Source organism: Onthophagus taurus, chromosome 11 (genome assembly GCF_036711975.1).
Source record: "Onthophagus taurus isolate NC chromosome 11, IU_Otau_3.0, whole genome shotgun sequence".
NCBI lineage: Eukaryota > Metazoa > Arthropoda > Insecta > Coleoptera > Scarabaeidae > Onthophagus > Onthophagus taurus.
This window is the reverse complement of record NC_091976.1, coordinates 75,206-95,976: the sequence shown is the minus strand read 5'-3', so window position 1 is coordinate 95,976 and position 20,771 is coordinate 75,206. Positions and strand designations below refer to the sequence as shown.

Sequence of the window (20,771 nt, the reverse complement as noted above, 5' to 3'; positions counted from 1 at the left end):
ATTTGAATTTGTAACGAAAGCTATGGCACTTCCTTTTAAAATAATGATTTTATGGTCTATTTCCGGTAGGCCGGAGGAGGCCACGATCTTGAAAATATTCAAGATCGAAAGATCGGGATGAACAAAAAAGAAAACAGGATGTTGTTGACTTTTTGGTGGATACTGGATAATTATGGTTTCAATCATGTTTCTCTCTTTGGCTACGATCTGTATTTTTATTTCTTCATCTTTTTGTTACATTTTATGGTAGAAAAACTTTGTATAGGTACTTATATTATTCCACATGTATCGTGTCACAAATTTGGTATTAATTTCTGTTACTATAAGGAGACTTGCAGGCAATGTTTCCCTTTTTACATCCAGAAAAAATAGATACATAAAAAGTAAATGGATTCATTATGGTACTAAAATTGTATGCTTTATAATGTTCAAAATTACTAAACAAATCCGTAGTTTTGTATTGAGTACTTAATTGCGCTTGCATTGTTTTGACCTTGATTCCATACCATATGAAATCGATTATATCGTAAGTTTTACAATAAAAGTAATAAGGTGTAAAGTCTTAATTATTTGAATAGTTTAATTTACAATACATTAAAAATATATACAGGGTGTTTCGGTGACTCGGGGAACAAATTTAACCACATATACTAGACTGAAAGTGATGACGATTCATGTAAAAAAAAATTAGTAAAAGTCTTCAAATTTCAAAGATACAGGCCATGAAAGTTAGGAAATTTTAACACATTTTTCCAAATATCTAAAACATTATTTACAGTAAAGCGCTGAAATTTGGTACAGTATAAATCAATGTGATGTAAAATCGTTAGGCAATTTATGAGTTGGATCGGTTCGCGGGAATGCTATACAGGCTGTTCCTAAAGTTTGTTTGCTCAGAACTTTTTTATTCTATCATAACTCTACATTAATTTTTGCAGTTGCTAATAGTAAATTGAGTTTAGAAACTTTTATTACTCTTAGATAATATTGATTAGAATCACCGTATTCGTGTTAAATGCAAAAATGTTGGGTTCCGATTTCAATAATAGCACTAAAAAAAACAAATCTAAGTTTTTGAACATTTCCTTTAGTATTTTTTATTACTTGTCTTGTTATTTTATGTACTTTTTTATTATTCCTGTTAGTGTTGTCGTTTTTTTGTTTATTTTTTGTTGATTTTTAATTTATTGTTTTTGGATTTTTTTATTAAACCAACTAAAACAAATTAAAAATGTGATTTAGCCAAATCTACACTTGGACATGTTGCATACATAGTAGTAATGACAGCTCAGTTCGATTTTCACTTGTCATTGCCAATTAAGATTATTTATTATTTTTTTTTTAGTGTTATTGAATTCGGAGCCTAAAATTTTTACATTTAATACGAAAACGGTGGATTTTATCAATATTCTCTAAGAGTGATAAAAGTTTCTAAACTAAATTTACTATTAGAAACTGCAAAAATAAATGTAGGGTTATGATAGAATAAAAACGTTTTGTGCAAACAAACTTTAGGAACAACCTGTATAGCATTGTTCCCGCGTACCGATCCAACTCAAAAATATTAATAATAATGCCTAATGATTTTACGTGATATTAGTTTACACTGTACCAAATTTCAACGCTTTACCATAAATAGTGTTTAAGATATTTAGAAAAATGTGTTAAAATTTCGTAACGTTGATGGCCTGTATCTTTGCAATTTGAGGATTTTTACTAATTTTTTTTACATGAATCGTCATCATTTTCACTCTAGTACATGTGGTTTTTAGGGTTAATACCAACTTTTTTATATTTAACATAGGTATTGTTAATCCTGACGATTTGATGATTTGTCTTTTTGCATTTTAAAGTTAAACTGGTAACATGGGTTAAAAATACAATTTTAATTTAATTGTGATTTAATGTTTTCATCTTTGGACTAGCTTTAATTTACGGCACTTACTTGGAAATTATATACGCATTAATGCTGTGGTCCACATGCATAAATTCTAACTCATAATATCGAAATATATTTTTACAACTCAATTGGGCTGGCTTGTATCTGCATTTCAATAAAGTGGTATACAATGGGTTAATAAAATTCAAACTTATTGTTGCCTATAACGACTTTGTTATTGTATAGAAGAATATTAAATTATTAAAATTTCATCAAAATATGTTTTAAAAAAAATTTTGTTTTGTAAATTATAGTTTATTCGTTTATACCAATTAAAAGTCAAAAACATAATTTTCTCACATTTTATATTACTGTAAAAATATAAAATCATTCGCGAAAGGATAAATTTATAGAGTAAAGTTAATTCAAGATAAACTTGAAAAGTCGAGAATCTTAAGAAAAAATTAAGACAGTTTTAATTTAGATGGTTTATTTAAAACATGCAGATCAATTTACTGAACTTATTTAATAAATCACTTTTTAGCATTTTTTTATCATCTACTACATTGCTTTAACGCTACGTTTAACACCTACGCTATCATTACACCGTATACGTTTCTGAAATTCTGAAAATAATAAAATGGAAACATTAAATTTCCAATGCTTCGGTTATTGATTGCGCGGAATATGTTTCCAGCACATTCTCTTATAATCTTCTCAAGATGGTCGATATTCTGAAATGATCTTTACTTATAACACCGCATTGTTAAGGTGTCTCCAAATAAAGAATCGCATGACATCAAGTCTGGTGAACGTTTGGTCTATGTATCTTTAGGAATTGAGAGTATGTATCTCGAAAAAAAAGGATCAATAATTCTGTCGTTAAATATCCTATGCCATACATGTAGGGTTCACGTTCTATTTAATTTATTTCTAGGGGTGTTTTTATTAAACTTTCACTTCATAATAAAATAATGTTTATTTTAATCATTTCTAGCGGTACACTTTAAAACTTGTAATTTGAAATAAAATAATATTAATACAATCGAACGTTTTACAAATACGACTGTTGCTCTTCGGGATCTCAGAGGCAACTGTTCGACGGTTCGATCTTCTTATTCGTTAGCGCTTTCAAGGGGGAATCCCACATTTCGGCCATCCTGGGATTCATTCGCCTCGAATGGATTGCCTGGACACCAGGGTTTCATGTGGTCAGCACTGCTGGATGTCTTTCGCGGACCTGGGTGGTTACCAACCTTTTCTACATCATACCGGTCGGGACCAATACCTCTAACAACCCGATATGGACCTAAAAATTTAGTTAACAATTTAGATTCGGTTTGAAACTGTGTTCTCTTGATGGCTACGAGATCGCCTATATGGTATATAGTGGCAATTTTCCGTTTCTTGTTATAGTTCCGTCGGTTTTCTTCTTGCACCTTCATTATCTGGTCTTTGGCTTCTTTTCTCATCCTCTCACGGTCCTCACTGAATTCCTGCATGTATACTTCTTGAATTATGTTCTTTAGTTGTAATTCTTCACGTCTTTTCATGGGTACGCCAAACATTAGTTGGAAAGGTGTGGTATTAACACTTCGTTGGTACGTGCTATTGATGACTTCTTGAACTTTCCATACTTGTTTATACCAACTCTCTGGCTTGTCAATCGCTAACTTTGATATCACTGGTATAATTATCCGGTTAATCCGCTCTACTTGCCCGTTTCCTCGTGGGATACCTGTTGTAATGGTTACGTGCCGGATCTTTTCTTGAATGCAGTAGTCTTCGAATTCTTTTGACGTAAAGGCAGTGCCTCGATCGGATACTATGATTGCAGGATTTCCAAAAGTTGATTTCTGTAGTTTAAGCTTATCTAATACTTCTTTTGTATTGGTAGTCTTCGTCGTATAAATCCATACAAATTTTGTGAAAGCGTCGATGATGACAAACAAATATTTATATTTTTTAAAAGTTTTAGCCATTGAACCTAAATGATCAATGTGATAAGTGTGCAATGGAAGGTCGCCTTTCTCTATGGGATTCAACAATCTTTCAGATTTTCCCGATTTTCTCTCCACAAGTATACATCGTATGCAGTTTTGAATCACTTTCTTAATTTTGTCATCTAAATTTGGTATGTAATAATCTCTTCTAATTAATTCCTTCGTCTTTTTTAATGCAAAATGACCATTTTCATGAGCTTCTTTTATTATTTGCTGTTGCATGTAAGTTGGAATCACTAATAATTTTTGGCCATCAATATTTTTATAAAGGATGTTCTTAGTTATTTCATAGTTTTCGTATTCGTTACTTTCTAAGATCCTCATTATGGTTCGTAAATGTTCATCATCCATTTGAGCCCTTGCCATTCGTTCCAAAAATCCAGTCTGTACTATCATCGTTATTGGATTTCGACTTAGAGCATCGCAATGTTTCATTCGATGTCCAGGCCGATGTTCAATCGTGTAGTCAAATTCTTCTAGTAACAAGGCCCATCGTGCAACTCTTGTGCAAAGGTCTTTCTTTTTCATTGTTGCTGCAAATGCTGCACAGTCAGTTGATATTTTAAAATTACTTCCCAATAAATAAACTCGAAATTTCTTTAGTGCTTCTATTATAGCAAGTACCTCAAGTTCATAGCTGTGATACCTTTTTTGTGCGTCTGTCGTTTTTCTACTCCAATAGTAAACTGGATATAACTTTCCATCATCTTGGTCTTTCTGCAGCAACACTGCCCCAAAGCCTTCTTTGCTTGCATCTACATGTAGTTCAGTTTCATTGTAATAGTTAAAAATTTTCAATACTGGTTCACTAGTTAGAATCTGTTTAAGAGTCTCAAACGCTTGCTCTTCTTCTTTTCCAAATACAAGCTTTTTGTCTTGCCTTAACATATCGCTTAACGGTTTTGCAATCAAAGAATACTCAGCGATGTACTTTCTGAAATAACCAGTAAGGCCCAGAAAACTTTGAATTTGTTTTATTGTTGTCGGTTTTGGAAAATTCACAACAGCCTTAATTTTTTGTTTTGCTGGTTTAACAAAACCATTTTCTATTTCATGTCCTAAATATTCTACCGTGCTTTTAATAAATTGACATTTCTTCCATTTGAATTCTAATCCATTGTCCATTGCTATCTTTAAAACTTTTTCTAATCTCGCAAAAGCCTGATTAACGTCACTCGCTGGTATAATAATATCATCCATGTACAAAATCACGACTCTTTCTTGAATTAAGTCTTTGAAAACATTGTTTATGTAACGTTGAAACACTGCTGGCGAATTGCACAGACCAAACGGAGTACGTAGAAATTCATACTGTCCACCTGGAGTTACGAATGAAGTATATCTCACACTTTCTTCGGCTATAGGAACATGGAAAAATCCATTTTTCAAATCCAATGTTGTAAAGATTCTTGCGTCAGCCAACAAATCAATGTGATCCTCTATTACAGGAAGAGGGTAACGATCTTTTATTATCTTCCTATTCAACTTACGATAATCAACACAAATGCGAGTACTTCCGTCTTTCTTCTTTACAAGTACAATAGGGCTGGCGAAATCCGATGTACTCTCTCTTATGATGCCGTCCTTCAACCAATTTTCAATTTGCCTGCCTACCTCATATCTTTCTGGCATTGATAATCTTCTCGGTGCTTGATAAACTGGTGCATCATCTTGTAAAATAATTTTCGTCTGTATGTTTGTTGAAGTTGAACATTTCTTTGGTTTGTAGTTTTCAATCAACTGTTGAACTTTGTCGTAATATTCGTATCTACCAACATCTAAATCATTTTCTGTGTTTATCAGAAATATTTCATTTTCCTCAGAGACACCTATTTCTTCCTTTGGTAGATGATTACAAAATCTAATTTCGTTAGAAGATATTGTCAACGTCACTTTTTCTAATATCGGCTTACCAATAAGTAAATCCATGGGCATGGCATCATCAGGTACTATGTGTACAGTCGTTTTAAATCCACACTCGTCTACGTTTATATTACCGTTGAATTTACCCATAGCAAATACCGTGTTTTTGCCCAGTCCTCGCAAAGAAACTGATGTCTCTTCGAAATTTGGCGAGCCTAATTTTAAATAGCTACTAACTTTAATTAAATTCAAGTCGCTTCCAGTGTCTATAAATCCACAGAATAATTTGTTGTTAAGATATAACTGCTTATAGCCTGGTTTTTCTTCTTTAGTTTCTTTTATGACGTACGATTGCTTCTTCTGGTTATCGTGTGATTGGCAGTTTTTAGCAATATGACCAAAATTATTGCATCTGAAACATTTTATTCCCTTTTCCTTATCGTGACAATTTCTTGACAGATGTCCCTTCCTTCCGCAGTTAAAACATGTCGGAATAGGTCCCTTTTCTTCGCGTTCAGGTTTCCTAGTCTTTGGGTTGTCTTCCTTTATGTTCTTGTCTTTATACTCCCGTCTATCTTTAGATTGTTTAGATTTCATTAAGTTTCGTTTTAAAATCATTCATGCAACTCGCGCCGTATAAAATAGTTTTATTTGCTTCGTCGTCAATAATTCCATCGATAATGTAATCAATCAAAGCGTCCTGTTCGATGTAGCATCGTGCCGCAATTTGTCGCATTTGAAGAAGGTACTCAGTTAACGTCTCTTCCTTTCGTTTTTTCCTGGTTGCTAACATCTTGTGTAAAGCAGCGCTATTGATTGTCTGTCCAAATTCTTTCTGCAAACTGTCTTTCAGTGATTTCCAAGTTTTAATTATTGGTTCTGATTTTATAAACAGAAGCGCGTCATCTTTCAATAATTTTTTTCCGTATACCAATTTTTCTACGTCGCTCCAACACATTAATAAAGCGGTTTCTTCAAACTCGTCTAACCATTTCTCTAATGAACACGTGTCACTTCCATTAAACGTTGAAACAGCGTCTTCCACGTCTTTAAACGTTAAAACGAATTTCGGTGTCGTTTTCTTCGTTCGAGAAACTGCGTTTGCTACGTCATTGTTTCCTGCGTCGCTATTGTCGTCATCGTCATCATTATCTTCGTCATCATCGTCGTCATCATTTGTTTTATCGTCTTTTGCTAACAAACTTAAATCAGATAATCGCGTGCATAATACTTTTACCAATTCTTCTTTGTTATCAGCGTCGTTTGGAATTTCCAATAAATTACAAATTAAATTTAAATCTCCTAACGTCAAATTTTTTGTAGCGTAATCTAATTTCTTTTTTTTTTCGTCGTCATTTTGAAAAACAAAACCTTTAAATTCGCGTAGTCTTTTTCTATTATTTCGATCTCCGTCGTTTTCATAAACTAATCTATGACATGCTCTTATCGTCGCCGTTGTTCCGTTCGTTATGTTTCGTTCAATAGCTAAATTATTGCCTAAACGATCCATTTTTTTTTTCGAAAGTTAAAAGAAAAGCATGCAACTTATCTGTGTGCCCTTGAATTGAGAAGATCCCGCGTCGTTATCTAGTATTGGTTCCCGTCAGTGGTCGATGCCCTACAGCCGTTATTTTATCGATCTTCGTTGTCGCCGTCTGGTTGTGTTTTTTCTTCGCATGTCTTGCCGAACTTGCGTACGATCCGCCTTCTTCACAAAGTTTATAGAATTTTCTTCGTCGCTTTTCTTCACCAAACTTTGCTTTTTTCGCAGAATTTTCGTCGTCGCTTTTCCTCACGAAACTGCTGTTTTTCTTTTATTTTAAATTATCGCGGACGAGCCTCCAAATTGTGTAGGGTTCACGTTCTATTTAATTTATTTCTAGGGGTGTTTTTATTAAACTTTCACTTCATAATAAAATAATGTTTATTTTAATCATTTCTAGCGGTACACTTTAAAACTTGTAATTTGAAATAAAATAATATTAATACAATCGAACGTTTTACAAATACGACTGTTGCTCTTCGGGATCTCAGAGGCAACTGTTCGACGGTTCGATCTTCTTATTCGTTAGCGCTTTCAAGGGGGAATCCCACATACATTTGTTAAAATAATTTGTTTCTTGCTTTTATCACAAACTGTGGATTTTCATCAGGCCACCAACGACAGTTTTGAGAATTACCACCCTGTTCGATGAAAATGTGGACTCATCTCGACTCATCAAAGAATAACACATGTCTTATAAAAGAACGGTCTCCTTCCCGTTGCCCTTGTAACCAAAAAGAAAACTAATCGAGAGTTTGTGGTGTTACAATTATTGTCTGTATAACAACCGTTTGGTTTTCTTTCCCGTTAACCCATCGCCGGTGAGGTTTCTTGAGTTGACCTTCAACAGTCCCTGAAGGTTTAAACTAGAATCTTTAAGCTATAATTTAACATACATATCATATTATGATTCTTCAAAATACCGTTGATACGATCTTTTTCAAAATTTCTTATTATTCTTGATTTATAAATTTCTTGCTTAATAGTACTTAATACTACTTAATTAATAAAGATAAAATTCTTCTTTAGTTCTTTGTGCCTTTGTCGTATTGGTTTTATTTGTGGTCGAGCGTATAGGTCTTCATTACTTACATTGTGCAGAGGATTTTTAGGATGTTGGATTTTGATTATTATTCTTATGCATCTCCTTGCTGCTTTATTAATAGTCTAAAACCGGTGTGCATATGGCTTTCTGCCCGTCTGTTGGAGATTTTTTACAAATGTGGTAGCTTGGTGATCATGACTTGGAATTTTTCTGGATTTGGGAGAAAGTCTCCATTTATGTAATCATTGCAATACTTGATTGTATAATGTTTGTAAGTTTGCTGTGGCTTTGTCCAATGTGTTGCTATGTGAGTTGAGCGTGGTGTCGTCTGCATAATAAATAAATACTCCTAGTTCTTATTATTATTAGTTTATAAATTTGACTATTTCTTCCTTATTATTTTTTCCTAAACATTCGAATAATAATATCTTATAGTTTTTATATCATATCATAAACTCGAATCTTCATTCATTCGAATATTCATCATTCTTCAAAATACAGGTGATATCATTTTTCAAAATTTTTTATTATTACCTTATTTGTAAATTTGACAATTGCTGTTTTAATAATTTTTTCCTCAACATTTCAATGTTATTATCTAATAGTTTTCAAATCATGTCATATCATCATTCTTAAAAATCGATCGTATTTTTATGAATCACGATTTTTTTCAAGGTTCCTTATCAATACCGTGGTTTCAGAATGGTAGGAAGTATTTCATTGTAATTAACAAATTTGGTCAGCTTTTATAAATCGCCATACTTTTTATAATTGTAGTGAGAAGTACAAACAAGAACAACATACAAGAGAGAAAATTCCATAGCCAAACCGATCACAACCCATAACAATTTCTGACATTTTATGTGTGGTTTTGATAAATTTCCTGATTCCTCTTAATCACTTGTAGAGACTTAAATACTCCATTCGATAGACTAATATCATATCGGCCACTACTACCTGTAGTTAGTTGTATAAGATAGACTTATACACCTAATTACGCATCATTTGTAAACTTTTTAAGTTTATACAACTAGTACAGTGATTACGAAATACGACTCTAAAAAACACATTGATAACGGCTAAAAGAAAATATCACTTAAAATAACTGGAAAACAAAGAGCTCTAGATATCAACAATCTATTACAACATGTTTTTGATTACTTTGTATCCAATAAGGGACATACTGCTTTACAATATCATATATTATACTAATAACTATTCTTTTACAGTGTTTCTCTGCGATGACGTTATTTTACTGCGCACATTGGCAAACATACGTCTCTGGAACGTTACGATTCGGACAGGTGGACGTAACAGAAGCTCAGAATACTATAATCATACTTCAGCTAATTTCGGCGATATTCGGACCAAGTATATGGACTACTAAGGTGCGTATTACGTTTCACAACATTTCTATAAAAATTACACAAAAATACTCAAATCCATACCTCTATATGCTATGTTTAAGTATTTCTATTCTATGATATGTTCATTAAAACTCTTTTTTGAAATAGTTTTTCCAAAGTTTTTATTGAATAATTTCATATTGAATCAATTTTTGAACGTGTCCTGTTTAGTTCTTTGGCGATTCCATTCCCCTGTGGTACTCGATTCCGATTTTAACATGCATTTGCGGAGTCTGGTCTTTATCGAACATGCTCGTTGTTATATTCACTGGGGGCGTCGGCAAGAACGGGTCAACGGTGGCTGTAAGTTAAGCAAAACAAGCACGGAGGTTTTTCGTATTGATTTTTACAATGGTGATGACAAAGATAATTTTGATTATCTGTCGACTGTATTTCGCCTTTTAATTAATTATGTGTTTACTTTGCATTATGTTAAAATACTAAGACCTAATTTAAAATCCTTGTTAATTCGGGATTTTGCATGTCAATTAAAAGATTTTTCTTTTTTCTCGGTACTTACCTCCGCTGGTTTCCTTTTTAATTTTTCTTACCTTTATTTTTCTTAATTCTATGAAAAAAATGTGCATGATGTAACAGAACATTAAAATTCAAGAACTGTGATACTTACTTGCAGAACATTTAAAGTACTTACTTTGTATTATCACACTTAATACTTGTGAAAATACTAAATGATCCTCGGTATACTACACTGTCAGTAAGCTACACAATGCATATTAAAAGAGGATATCATTCGTTTAGAACTGAGTTTTGAATAATGTAAATTGCTGTTGCCGGGGCAAACAAAATAATTCAAAAAAGATGTTTCCGAGTTAAATTTGGCACATTACACATCGTAGGTTAGTGATGGGAGAATTTTGGTAGAGTAAAAGAGTTTGTTGTTGGCAAGATTTAGAATGCTATTTCGTGAAATGAAGAGTTGTATGAGTTTTATGGCCTTTATGCCTTTGACTTAGGATGACGCTTAGATATCTGACTACTATTTTGAATGGAATTGTGGAATTGTTAGAGGGACTGGGTAGTGCGAGAATACAATTATGATAAATATAATTCACTCGGATTTGTTGTTATAGACAATTTGCACAGAGTAGTTATTCTCGAGGAATCTAAGGTGAGTTTATAGTGAGAAGCCGTGCTGTCGACGTAGGTTGCGATTTTGACTTGAGGCATTTTGAGCAGGTCTGCTGTCTAAATATTGAAACACATGGATTTACTTTTTGAATTTGAATTTTCTTTTTGAATGAGGTAGTGGGAATATTTAGATAAGTTTTTCCAGGTCTAAGGAAACGAGGCCGGTGTGAGTTTGAATGTTCAGGCTTTGAACTATGATGTTTGGCAGGTTGTTAATACCACACGGGTGGGATAATTTCGTGATTAGAGGGACGGCGAAACGTTTTTCTGATTGGATAGCTGCGGTAGGGTTAAGGATTTTTTTGTTGTAGGTTTTGTGCGAGAAAAAATGGTCAATGGTACAAGGAGAGATCTTCTAGGGCGACAAGCTCGGGTAGAGTATTAATGTTTTTGACAATTCTAATGTCAATTGTTAGGAGTAAGGATGAAGGCGTTGTGGACTTGAGTGTAATTGAAAACAATATGGCTTTTTATGCTAGAGATTTATGTCGGAGGCATCTCTAGAACGGTTGGTGGGCCTTAAGATTTCCGAAGATGAAGATTTTGTTATAGAGAATTAACAAGTTTTTTTTACATCGATTAGAGGGTTTTTAGAGGGCTGCTGTACATAGTGAAAATATGGAGGTTGCTATGGCTCTGGTCTTTTCTTAATTGCTATGGCTATATTTCTAGAGCTTGTATGTGGTGTAGCCGGGAAAGGAGATTTTGTCGGATATGATTTGTTTGGGATATTTGCTTGGGATCAGTCGTTTCGGGAAACTTTGGAATGAGGCTGCTGAATAAGGGCGGGAACATTGATTTGAATTATGCGGTTTTGTGTTAGTGTTTGCATTTATGTTGGGGTTCGTTGAAGGCAAAGCAGTAAGCTGTGGTACACTTACATTGTCGAGGACAACGGCTCTTCATGGTTTTATTTTCGACTGTTGACAGTTTTTACACTGTTTTAGCACTTTGAGTTTTTATATGTGATATACAGTGTGTCTCAGGCTAGATGTTACAATAGGTATAATGATCTAAAAAATTTTGAATTTTATTTTGTGGATGGGGAATTAAGCTCTGGTTGGTGTGGAGAGAATTTTAAGTATATTTTCATATCTTGAAAATCAACTCGGCCTTGACAGTGAAGCGAAAGCTATTTTTAATTCAGGTAAAGTAAGCTTTTTGTTTATGATACGGCAAAATTTCGTTAAGAAAAGTTGTTCAGATAGAGAAATTATGGCACTATGCAACATTTCAGAAAGATCTACCTTCATTGATTAAACCACCATATTTCAGATTAGATCAGAGTAAAAAAGAACAACAATGGATGCCATAAAAAAATGTATTATCATGTTATCAATGTATTAGTCAGTTTTAGTTCACATTTCAATTGCTCTTGCATTATGTTAACATTAGAACAGAAAATTTACGTCGTGCAGTGTTATGGGCTTGGGCAAAGTGCACTAAGAGCAGTGGTGCACCAGTTTAACGAGAGATTTCCTAATACCAATCTTACAACTATAACCATTATGCGAATAGTTAAGAAATTTCTTACTTCGGCAAGCGTTGTTAACGTTAAGAGAGAGAGAAAAAAAAATATAACGACAATAGAAAATTAACTATAGAGAATTTAGGCATTGTATAGAAAAGCGTGCAACAAAAGGTGGATGTTACGTTGAATAAACGACAGTTATGTTTACGTTAGACTTTTTATAAATAAAATAAAATTATACAATATCTATGTTATTTAAACTAAAATGTGATGGTTCAACTAAAGTAGATAGATTCTTCAGAAATTTTGTATAGTACCATAATTTCTCATTTTGAACAACTTTTTTTAATAAAATTTTTCCATATCATGAACAAATATATAATTTTAGTTTATGTATATTACTTTACATAAACTAAAAATATTCATAAAATTCCTCTTTACACCGAACAGGGCTTTTAATTCCTCAGCCTTAAAATAAAATTCAAAATTTTTTAAGTCATTATACTTCTTTTAACTTCTATCCTGGGACACACTGTATAAGGATTTCATTGAGGATACGGTCATTAGGTATTTAACGAAACATGTCCCTCTCATACCGAAACATTTACGGATATCTTCTGGTTCGATTTGTCCTTCGGCGTGTAAATGTGGGACACCGTTGTTGGTTCTTAGTTCTTCAATTAGTGTTTTTCTTTTGGCTGAATCTTTTCTATAGATTGTGCATTCTGTTAATTAATGTCGTTAAGTGTCTATTGTTTTTAATTCCTGATATGTATGGAAATTGGAGGGCAGGACGGTTTTTGCGGTCTTGGTATTTTCAGTAGGGCTATCTCGTTGATACGGACGGCAGGCCTTCTTTGGCGAGATGAAACCGCCGGGTTACTTTCTCGTACCAGTGGTTAGACTTTCGTTTTTTGTGATCTTTGGCTGGAACTCGTCGCTGGAGTACTCTATCCGGTCCTCAGCTCTTTTTAAAGAATCTAAATAGTCATATTTATTGTGAGTGTTTGTGAGTTTTTCTCAGGCAAAAACATTAAGAAGGAGAACTTAAATTTGTCTCAATCACCATATTGAAAAAACAGTCGACCTTTTGTCCCGGCAGTAGCGAAATTATAATTGAATTATTAAAAAAATGCTACAAATTGGAAAGTGTGCATAGTAAAGTAGACACATTAAAATATATGACTGGCTCAAACTGTGTTAATGACATTGCAAGTCTTGAGTCAAGGTTCATCGTATAGACTAATAAATAAAAGACCTCGTTCATGAAAAAATATTTTTATTATAACTTCAGTGCGACTAGTTTCGTGTACAATCATTCTCATTATTAGGCACGACTGAAAACGCATTCATAAAAGAGTACATAATGAGAATCAAGAAATTTAAAAAATCAAAAAATTAATTAAAAGTTAAACTTAAAAAATTTAAAAAAGCGAGTCAATAAAATAAGTCATCATCAGCCGAAGAGCAAAGCCAAGAGAGCAAATCGAAAAATTGAAAATTGAAAAAGTTGAAACAAGAAACATTTGATTAAAATTTTCATAAATAGATAAAATAAATTTTCAAAATTTTGATATAATAAAATAAAATGATGGTCACAAATTGAAACGCATTTAAGAAGGTCTGACTGAGTCTCTACTTTTCGCTCCGCGGTAATGGTCACCTTGAACATCTTGCCCTGTTTGTAATTTGAAATGAAATCCAAAAGTCGTGTCTGAAGATGTGAAACTAAAGTTATAATAAAAATATTTCTTCATCATTCATGAGGCCTTTATGTGTTAATGACGTTTTAAATGCGACTGTCGCTCTATATTCGTTATGATTTTTACTGATCTATTACGATGTATCATAATTGGTTTTGATATGTTCTGTTTATTCTGGTACCATTATTTTCATAGTTGTGTATCAATAAATTCGTTTCTTTAATTACTATATTGGGTTTCTGTTAATTTAATGTTTTCTGTACACTGTAGATATGTAAAAAGTAGTGGGCAAGAGTTGCTATAAAATTAATATCAAATTGATACTTACAGACATACAGGTTGAGTCGCTAAGGAAAGAAACTATCTTTATGAGATGATTATTTGTCGATTTATTATAAATTTCGTATATGAATTATATGTGCCTCTGCAGTGGACAAAAAGTATTCTTTAAGCGATTTATTTAAAATTTCTTGAAAAAAATTTTCTTACAATTTTTTGCAATGAATCGCCTCCTTAAGTTTGTTTTTTTTTTCGAGCCAATTAGTCTGCATAACCGATACAATTTAATAGTTTTTTAGGTAATAGACGTTAAGTGAATATACAGTTTTTTCAGAAGAACTAGTATAAATCCATTTAAGAAACTATGAAAGGTGTTCGATATAGTTATGATGTATTATGAATTACAGTGGGTTACAGTTATAATGTGTAAAACAAATTAAAATATACACAACGGGACACGGTGTATCATCTTCCGCATCAGAGCATTATACGGTTGTAGGATACATTATTCTGAAGCGATTTTTCTAATAAATTTTTTTCGAAATATTTATAATAACCGCACGGAAACTATTTTTCGACGTCCAATGGCAAATCGTAAATCAGATTCAGGTAATCGGCCCAACCCTCTGCCGGGCCGCCGCCCCGATCAAGACACGTTTCTCACGTGTACTTACCAATAGATTCGACACGCAAAGAAATATAAATTTTTTTTGTGAATCAAAATCGTCTGTTATTGGACAAAAACGGAGAAGTTTAAACAGTTATTAAATGTTATTATAAACATTTCGAAAAAATTTTATTAGAAAAATCGCTTCAGAATAATGCATCCTTCAACCGTTAATGCTCTGATGCGGAAAATACGGCACAGCCTGTATGTACTCGTCCCACAAACTGTGACCAGTTTATTTGATAGTTTCTTTATGAGTTATATTATGGCCTTTACTATACAGGGTCATCCACAACGACCGTCCATTAGAACTATATAGAGAACCAAATGAAGTGAGGGTTTGAAAATTAGCGGACTTACGATGTTTGATGCGAGCTTCCAACCAGAAGTGGTGACAATTTTCATATTTTAAATGAAACACCCTATATTTTATTACATTTTTGAAATATTTGTTAAATTTTAGGCCACTTGTTACATACTAGTGCTGGGCAAAGTATCGATAAATGTCGATGGTATCGATACCTACCTCGGTATCGATACTCGATACCCGCAAAGTATCGGTATCGAAAATATTTTTTATATACAGGAAATTGCGTTTACAGGTATATTTAAAGGGGTAAACTACGTAATAGTTATTTATATTACAAGTGGGCTAGAAACATAATTACAGTACGAGCGTGGAGAATTGCACGACGAGGGCGTAGACCGAGTCGTGTAATCACACTAGTACTGTAATTATGCTCTAGCCCACGTGTGATATACTTACAGCATTTTATCTACGACTGCTAAAAATTACTAAAAAATCAATTTCTTTAGAAAAGTCTATTTGACATTTATAAAAATATTTTGAAACGATTGGTGACAATTTTGAATTGTCAGTTTCAACAACATGTTTACTCATCTGGAATAAGTGTTTTGAAATGTAAAAACATAACAATTAATGTTTATAATAAATAATATTGTTTATCTGTAAGTAGATAGCACTTTTTCTTTTGTATTGTTGCTCGTTTCAATAAATTAAGTCTGTTCTGATTAGGCTAAAAATGCGTTACGTAATGAAACCAGTGCGGTAATGAACTTCATTACGTAACTTAAATCACCTCAAATGAGTGCGGTAATGATGACTTATTCAAGCAGTCGTAGATAAAAATATATTAAGAACAATTCATATAAAGGTGAGTCCTAAAATGCTTCGAGAGAGCTAAGATACTTTGAAGATGACATTCAACATGTGGTTATTTCTCATTATATCAAAAACCGTTAGGGTTAAAAACACGAAATTTAGTTTTTACGCGACAAGTACGATAATCGAAGAAAATTATCAAGAACATATGGAGGGGGGGAATAAGGTTTAGGTGCGTAATTTATTTCTCTTTCTTTTTAGCTTTATTCTTTCCACCATTTTAACACCAAAAATTAAAATCTACGAAGAAAAGTACATAAAAAATGTACTTAGATACTATACGTAAATAAATGTAAAACAAAGTGCGTTTAAATTAAGATATTTATTTTGTTTTTAATATTTTTTGATGTTTTAGTTTTTATTTATTAAAATATTATTTCCAATAATTCGATACTTCCGCGAAGGTATCGATACTCGATACCTTATTTAAGGTATCGCCCAGCCCTATTACGTACCCTATACCTAAGTTGAGTCATTTTTGAGATATTAATTTTTTTTAATCTAAAACGTCAGCTACAACGTTACTTTCAATAATTTATAAATCATCGACTCTGACCGCCAGAAAGAAAAATTTTGTGGTGGTATTATCGGAGGATCAGTAAGGTTCTTTGAAATGATATACAGGATGTTGAAATTATAATATTAAAGTTGAACTTAAGAAAAGCCCTAAAAGTCAATTTTTTCAAATGGCAACCCTAACATATGAGTTAATTTTTTAATTTTATGACAAATTTTGGATCAACTTTATGTAGAATATCCTATGCCTAAAATGTTTGTTTACCATGTTAGAACGATTCTTAAGCGGAATCACAAGAATGATCGAAAAAATAAACAGTTTGACATTTGCTAAGGCTACGGTCTATTTCTGTTGGTGTGATACTGGGTTAGTTTTTGTAGTGATCTGTTCTCAAAAAATGCCACGTTTGTGCAACCAAATAATTGCGCATACGTATCGGCTGTTCGCAAAAAGATTTCGAGAAGTCGCAATGCTGCCACCAACACGTTGCGCAAAATTCTTTGGTATATCTCATGATTTCAGTTTTCATCGTAAAAAAGAGCGATAAAATTCCAATTTTAATGTTCCTGCTTCCAGAAAAAAAGTTTAAAATTCCTGACAATTCTTTAATAGCCTGTGTACAATACCCTTAAATGGTACGCGATGAGTTGGAAATTCATGGAAATCTTTCCGCAAACAGCCGACACGTACGCGCAATTATTTGGTTGCACTCTCTATAAATTATTATCAGATTCAAATAATCTTCATTACTAAACCCCAAACGTAGCATTGTTTGAGAACAGACCATTATAAAAAGTAACCTAATCATCACACCAACGGAAATAAACCATAGCTTTAGCAGATAGAACTTCGAGTTAGGGGAATTTCACTGTAGTTCTAATGGACAGTCGTCGCGGTCATCCGTACTGTATAATGACAATGACTAATAAGATCAATATGATTTAATGATTAACACGTGAACCATTCCAAAAATGGACAATTTGTATGAAAAATTATAGAAAGGATTGTGCACGAAAATCGCGTGGTTAATAAGGGCAGAACTCGAACGTTTAACAAGATTTTGACAACGCAATCGACGAATGTCAAGGTAAATCTAAAGTTATCTACTGTAAAACTGGTTACCGAAATTCAGGACGAATAAGGGAAACCTTGTACTGTTGACACTGTTCTGTGCTGGATAAAAACATGTATGTCTAAATTTCATAATAAAACTTGTTTCAAAGTGCTGAAAATCTCGGCATACGAAATTATTTATGAAAATAACGATCAGAAGCACAAATCAAATATCGTGAAGTCGTGACTTATTTAAAACTGTTCTTAATGGCACCACTGGCACAGTCACCTAATATGAATCTAATTGAAAATACTTTGGAAATTTTTAGATTAAAATATACGCAAGTTTAAGATATACAATAAAGAAGATTTAAAAAAAGATGTTGCTCGAAGAATGACAGAAAATTACGCCGCAACTAACAAAAAGATTTCATAAATACTAAAGGCACGATACTAAATATTAGAATAATAAAAAACGATTACTCAGATAGATTCAGATAAGTCTGAACACAACTGTATCAAAGAAGCTGTGACATAAACTTAACCAGTATTTTTAGTTTTCTAATTTATATGTTGGTAAAACCCAATACTACTTAATAAGTAAAGTTTCTTACAATTTACAAAGATTATCCCGAAGAAATTACATTCAAATTTTGTCCAAACAGTTCTCTGATTTAAATTTACAGCTCCTAGATGATAAAATAATATCTTATATAAATATTATCTATTGTCGGATTTTTTACGACACCTTATTTGTCCACGTAATATTTTGCTATCTATCGATCGTTTTATGGACGTAATTATTATTTTAGTTGAGCAGGTATTAAATTTATATTTAATCTGAACGACTAGATTTATAGATAGTGTCAGATTTGTTTGGTTTCGCTGTTTTTTGATAATGTAGTTTAAGTGCTATATCTAATTATTACACGATTACGAATGAAATTTCTTTTTAAATTGGTGTAACTAAATATAAACAGACGTCTGTATTATTTAATCTTATTTTATTATCTTAATTATTTTATGTTACTTTCAAGGAAAATATTAGTACGGTTACGTATTTTTTCATATCTGCAATAAAATAATACACAGGGTAGCCCAATGAAGAAAAATTAAAAAAGGAACATGTTAATCATTGAGAAAAGACCAGATGGAATCAGATAGGTAATAAAAATTCATTTAGAATACGGTACTCCGAATTATCCATGTGTTGTGATAAAACAAATCAAAAGTTTATGCTACCGAGTGCGATGAAGGTCAAGAATTTCTTCTTTTCTCAATAAATCACATGTTTATTTTTAATTTTTCTTATTAGAAATATTTTTAGGTTTAGTAAAATTTGAGAGGTGGTGTATCTTTAAAGCCGGATATTTCGAAAATAAATCGTTCTAACATTTTTTTTTGTTGTATCAATAAAAACAAGGCCGCTTAGGAGGGTAAAGTTTGGGGTTTAATTTTTACGTCAAAAGTTGTGGAATAATTAAAGAATACCTGTCCCACTTAAAAATCGATGATTTTTTTTAATCGGTAGGAAATGACTCAAAAGATGTGTTAATGATAAAAAAAAGTGCGGAAAAGTGTAGTACTTACCGAAAAATCACTTTAAAGTTGCGATTTGACGTTTCTTTTTGGAAGTTCAAAGCAATGTTAAATATGCATTTTCGTATTAAATCCTAACCTGAAATTGTTTAATTTATACCCGCGCACAAAATAAAAAGTTATTTTCACTAAACTTATTGAGATTACAACATATTTACGGATGAAAACCTTATTTCTTAGGCTTTCAATGCATAACGACAATTACCTGTCGTTAGATAGAATTGTTTCTACCAAATGTGTGTTAATAGACTTTATGTTAATAGATTGTGTATCAATTGATCTGTCAAACGACTAAAATATCTTTAAATTGTAAATATCAATGATAAATAAGTATAGTAGCTTATTTAATAATAGTTTGCTTAAATTAAAATAGTTATTAAAAAAGACATGTGTATACATGGTTACAAAATAAAAATAAATAAATAACCCGTGTGACGATAGCAACAAACTGTGCATTTAACCAAATGACAATTACAACTGACAACACAAGCAATGTTAACCATGTATTTTCGTATTAAATCCTAACCTCAAATTGTTTAATTTATACCCACGCACAAAATAAAAAGTTATTTTCACTAAACTTGTTGAGATTACAACATAATTATTCATAATAACACCTATGTGAAGTTAGCCCCCAATTAAATAGCATTTTACATGTATAGTATTTTGATTATAACATGAAAACCAGTGAACCGATTTCGATAAATAATGTCTCATTCGAAAGCTTAATCCTTGGCCAATACGAAAGTGGAAATGCCCGTGAAAATTTGAAAACTCTTTCGAATTTCGCTAAAACGTCAAAATAATGCGAAGGTACACGAAAATAACACAAAATTGACCTTCTTTAAGTGGTGATAACTCGTAAACGATGTACCCGATGATCAAAATCTATACGTCACTCGATTCGTCATAGTGTCTTCTATCGAAATCACAAAATGCTTGATTTCAATTCTCTCCCGCTAAGTTTATACAGCCCTCGGAATGACACCATCTTCGGCTCGTTGTTTATGCACGTGTGAACGCTCGTGCTATTAATTAATTTTTAATTTAAACTAAATCGACTATAATTAGAGAACAGTTTGACGGATTTTAATATTTTATATCTCAATCGAAAGTTTGTGTTTGGCTGAATGCTGTTGTCGAAATGCCCGATTCGAAATATTTAAGGATTTTGATTAAAACACAACAAACGAATTAATTAAACACATCAATTATCTCCGTAACTAATTGACCAATTTTAGTCATCAAAATCTCGGTCGAAAGTATGATCTGCAATGAATGCGAAGGTGGAAATGCCCGATTTCAAAATTTACTAATTATGTGCGTACAGCCATTGAAATGACCCCGCGAGAGATTTCGAGTCGGGCATTTCCACTTTCGTATTGGCCAAAGATTAAGCTTTCGAATGAGA

At 32.5% G+C, this 20,771-nt stretch overlaps 1 protein-coding gene across 5 annotated transcripts in view; it reads left to right on the top strand.

The window, feature by feature from the left end:
• The window catches only part of LOC111429372 (choline/ethanolaminephosphotransferase 1 bbc), a 41,646-nt gene that overhangs the window by 3,411 nt on the left and 17,464 nt on the right, over positions 1-20,771 (top strand). For 3 of the 5 annotated variants that reach the window (XM_023065267.2, XM_071200648.1, XM_023065268.2), the window contains exon 3: positions 9,563-9,721. In XM_023065267.2, coding sequence (XP_022921035.2) covers positions 9,563-9,721 — 159 coding nt within the window. Of the gene's footprint in view, positions 1-9,562; positions 9,722-9,910; positions 10,043-20,771 lie in introns of all 5 variants that reach the window. The other 2 variants (XM_023065269.2, XM_023065266.2) reach the window with 1 other exon arrangement.